Source organism: Sphaeroforma arctica (assembly GCF_001186125.1).
Source record: "Sphaeroforma arctica JP610 unplaced genomic scaffold supercont1.1261, whole genome shotgun sequence".
In the NCBI taxonomy this organism is placed as follows: Eukaryota; class Ichthyosporea; order Ichthyophonida; genus Sphaeroforma; species Sphaeroforma arctica.
The window spans coordinates 14835-16559 of record NW_014039297.1 but is presented as its reverse complement, the minus strand read 5'-3'; the positions used below and the strand labels follow the sequence as shown (position 1 = coordinate 16559).

The window sequence follows — 1725 nt, the reverse complement described above, 5'->3', positions numbered from 1 at the left end:
CGCCAAATATTTTGGCGTTCCAATGAAAGGGTTGGAATTATTGGAGTGCAATAGTTGCCATGTATGTACACATATTTTCTCTGGATAGGTTCCGCGTATCCTCTATAGTAGATCTAAAATCACCTTGCGCTCTTAATATAACCCAATGTAATGACAATTTTTTCACCTGTTGTAGTATATAAGCCATCTGTCTCAATGAATATAGGATCACATTCTTTTGAAATTAAGATTGAAATCCTTATACCCCTCATTTGTTACCATGACGTCCAATACCACTGTCGATGTCCTGCACCCGTACCCTGTTGGTGATCTAATCACTATAGGTGAAGCTGCTACTCAGTTCAATGGTCGAGGATCTTTGCTGAAGATCAAGTTCCTACCTGTTGTGAACTTTGCTGGGAATCTTGTGCAGTTGGGCGACTCTCTTACTTATTTGTCCAACACCGAAGAGGAGGGGTCGGGAGTTCTGGCTCCAAGAACACGGGCTGTTAACGAATTCCTGGAACCTGTACGTGATAAGATTGCTGAACTGTTGGTCGGACCGTACATCAAGTATGTGACTACTGTCCATCAAACAGAGCCTGGGACCTGGGGACCTTCTGCCAACCGGAAATTCTTCAACCTGATTACGAGTTCTAGTCGTAACCTGCAGCTAACCTTGTCATTGGAGAAATACCTCAATACTTCCATAAGCGGAAAGAGTATCGGAGACCCTATTACCTCAGGCACATTGAACTTTCAGTTGGAATTTGACAAGATCGGTCTTACTCGGGAGAACATTAAGTTTCGTTTCACAAAGTACATCAGCACTCTTATCCTAAAGGTTCTTGTTTTACGTGCTACCCTGGCTAACAACTACGACGCCGCTTTTCAGTTGACCGAGTCTACGACTCTGAACTTCTCCACACTGTTTGAGTTGGTATCGTCTCCGGGTATGCTTGGTGGACTATCAGACGTCAGCGTGTTTAATGGCGTGTATTCTGCTACCCATGAGTTTGCTAGAGAAGCTTCTGCCATTGTATGGGGAGAAAGGGATGATGAGGTGTTGCGGCAGGAGCGGGGACGGTGTGTAGGTTCGAAGACGAAACGCCCTAATCTATATCTCCCTAGTTCCTACTTTGTCCCCATACCTGAAGACAATGTAGGCCAGTGTGTGTACATTGCACTTGCATGGCAGTTGTTGCTGCAGTACGTGCAACGGTACTCGACTAAACGCATCAATCCTGACGCGCGTCATCTGATTCAGTTAAAGACGAAAGACGGTGAGCCTTACCATGATACGGTGTGGAGTGTATTGGAATTGCTGCAACCTGTTCGATTCCCGCCGCTGAGGATGTTGGAAACACACATAGCGCCTGATAACGCAGGGACGCCTCATTCCATTCATAAGGAGTGGTGTAAGCCGGAGATCGATTTCATTGTCGACTGGCTTGTCAGAGAGTTTATGCCTGAGCGACCGTGCTGGTTGAAATTGGAACATGTGGAGACGTTGGTGGAACGTATTAATGTTAAGATGGAGGTGTATAAACGCAGTGTTAATGTGTTTATGATCTCAGGTATACGGGAGGAACGGTTGGGTGCTAGATCGACTCGCGAGATAAAGGTGCCGAACTACACATTCCCACGGTTGAAGGAAGAACGGCAAAGGTACAAGGATAATCAAGTACTGGACTGTGTGTTGGTGTACATACATAACCACGTACATCTGGTTCGAACATTTTCAGT

General features: G+C 45.7%; 1 protein-coding gene across 1 annotated transcript; it reads left to right on the top strand.

The window, feature by feature from the left end:
• Positions 1–259: 259 nt before the first annotated feature.
• SARC_10469 (hypothetical protein) lies at positions 260–1659 on the top strand (the record flags this gene model as incomplete). The annotated part of the gene is made up of 2 exons (XM_014295492.1): positions 260–1556; positions 1604–1659. 2 exons carry the CDS (start codon positions 260–262, stop codon positions 1657–1659), a joined length of 1353 nt encoding a protein of 450 aa, XP_014150967.1.
• Positions 1660–1725: the final 66 nt, after the last annotated feature.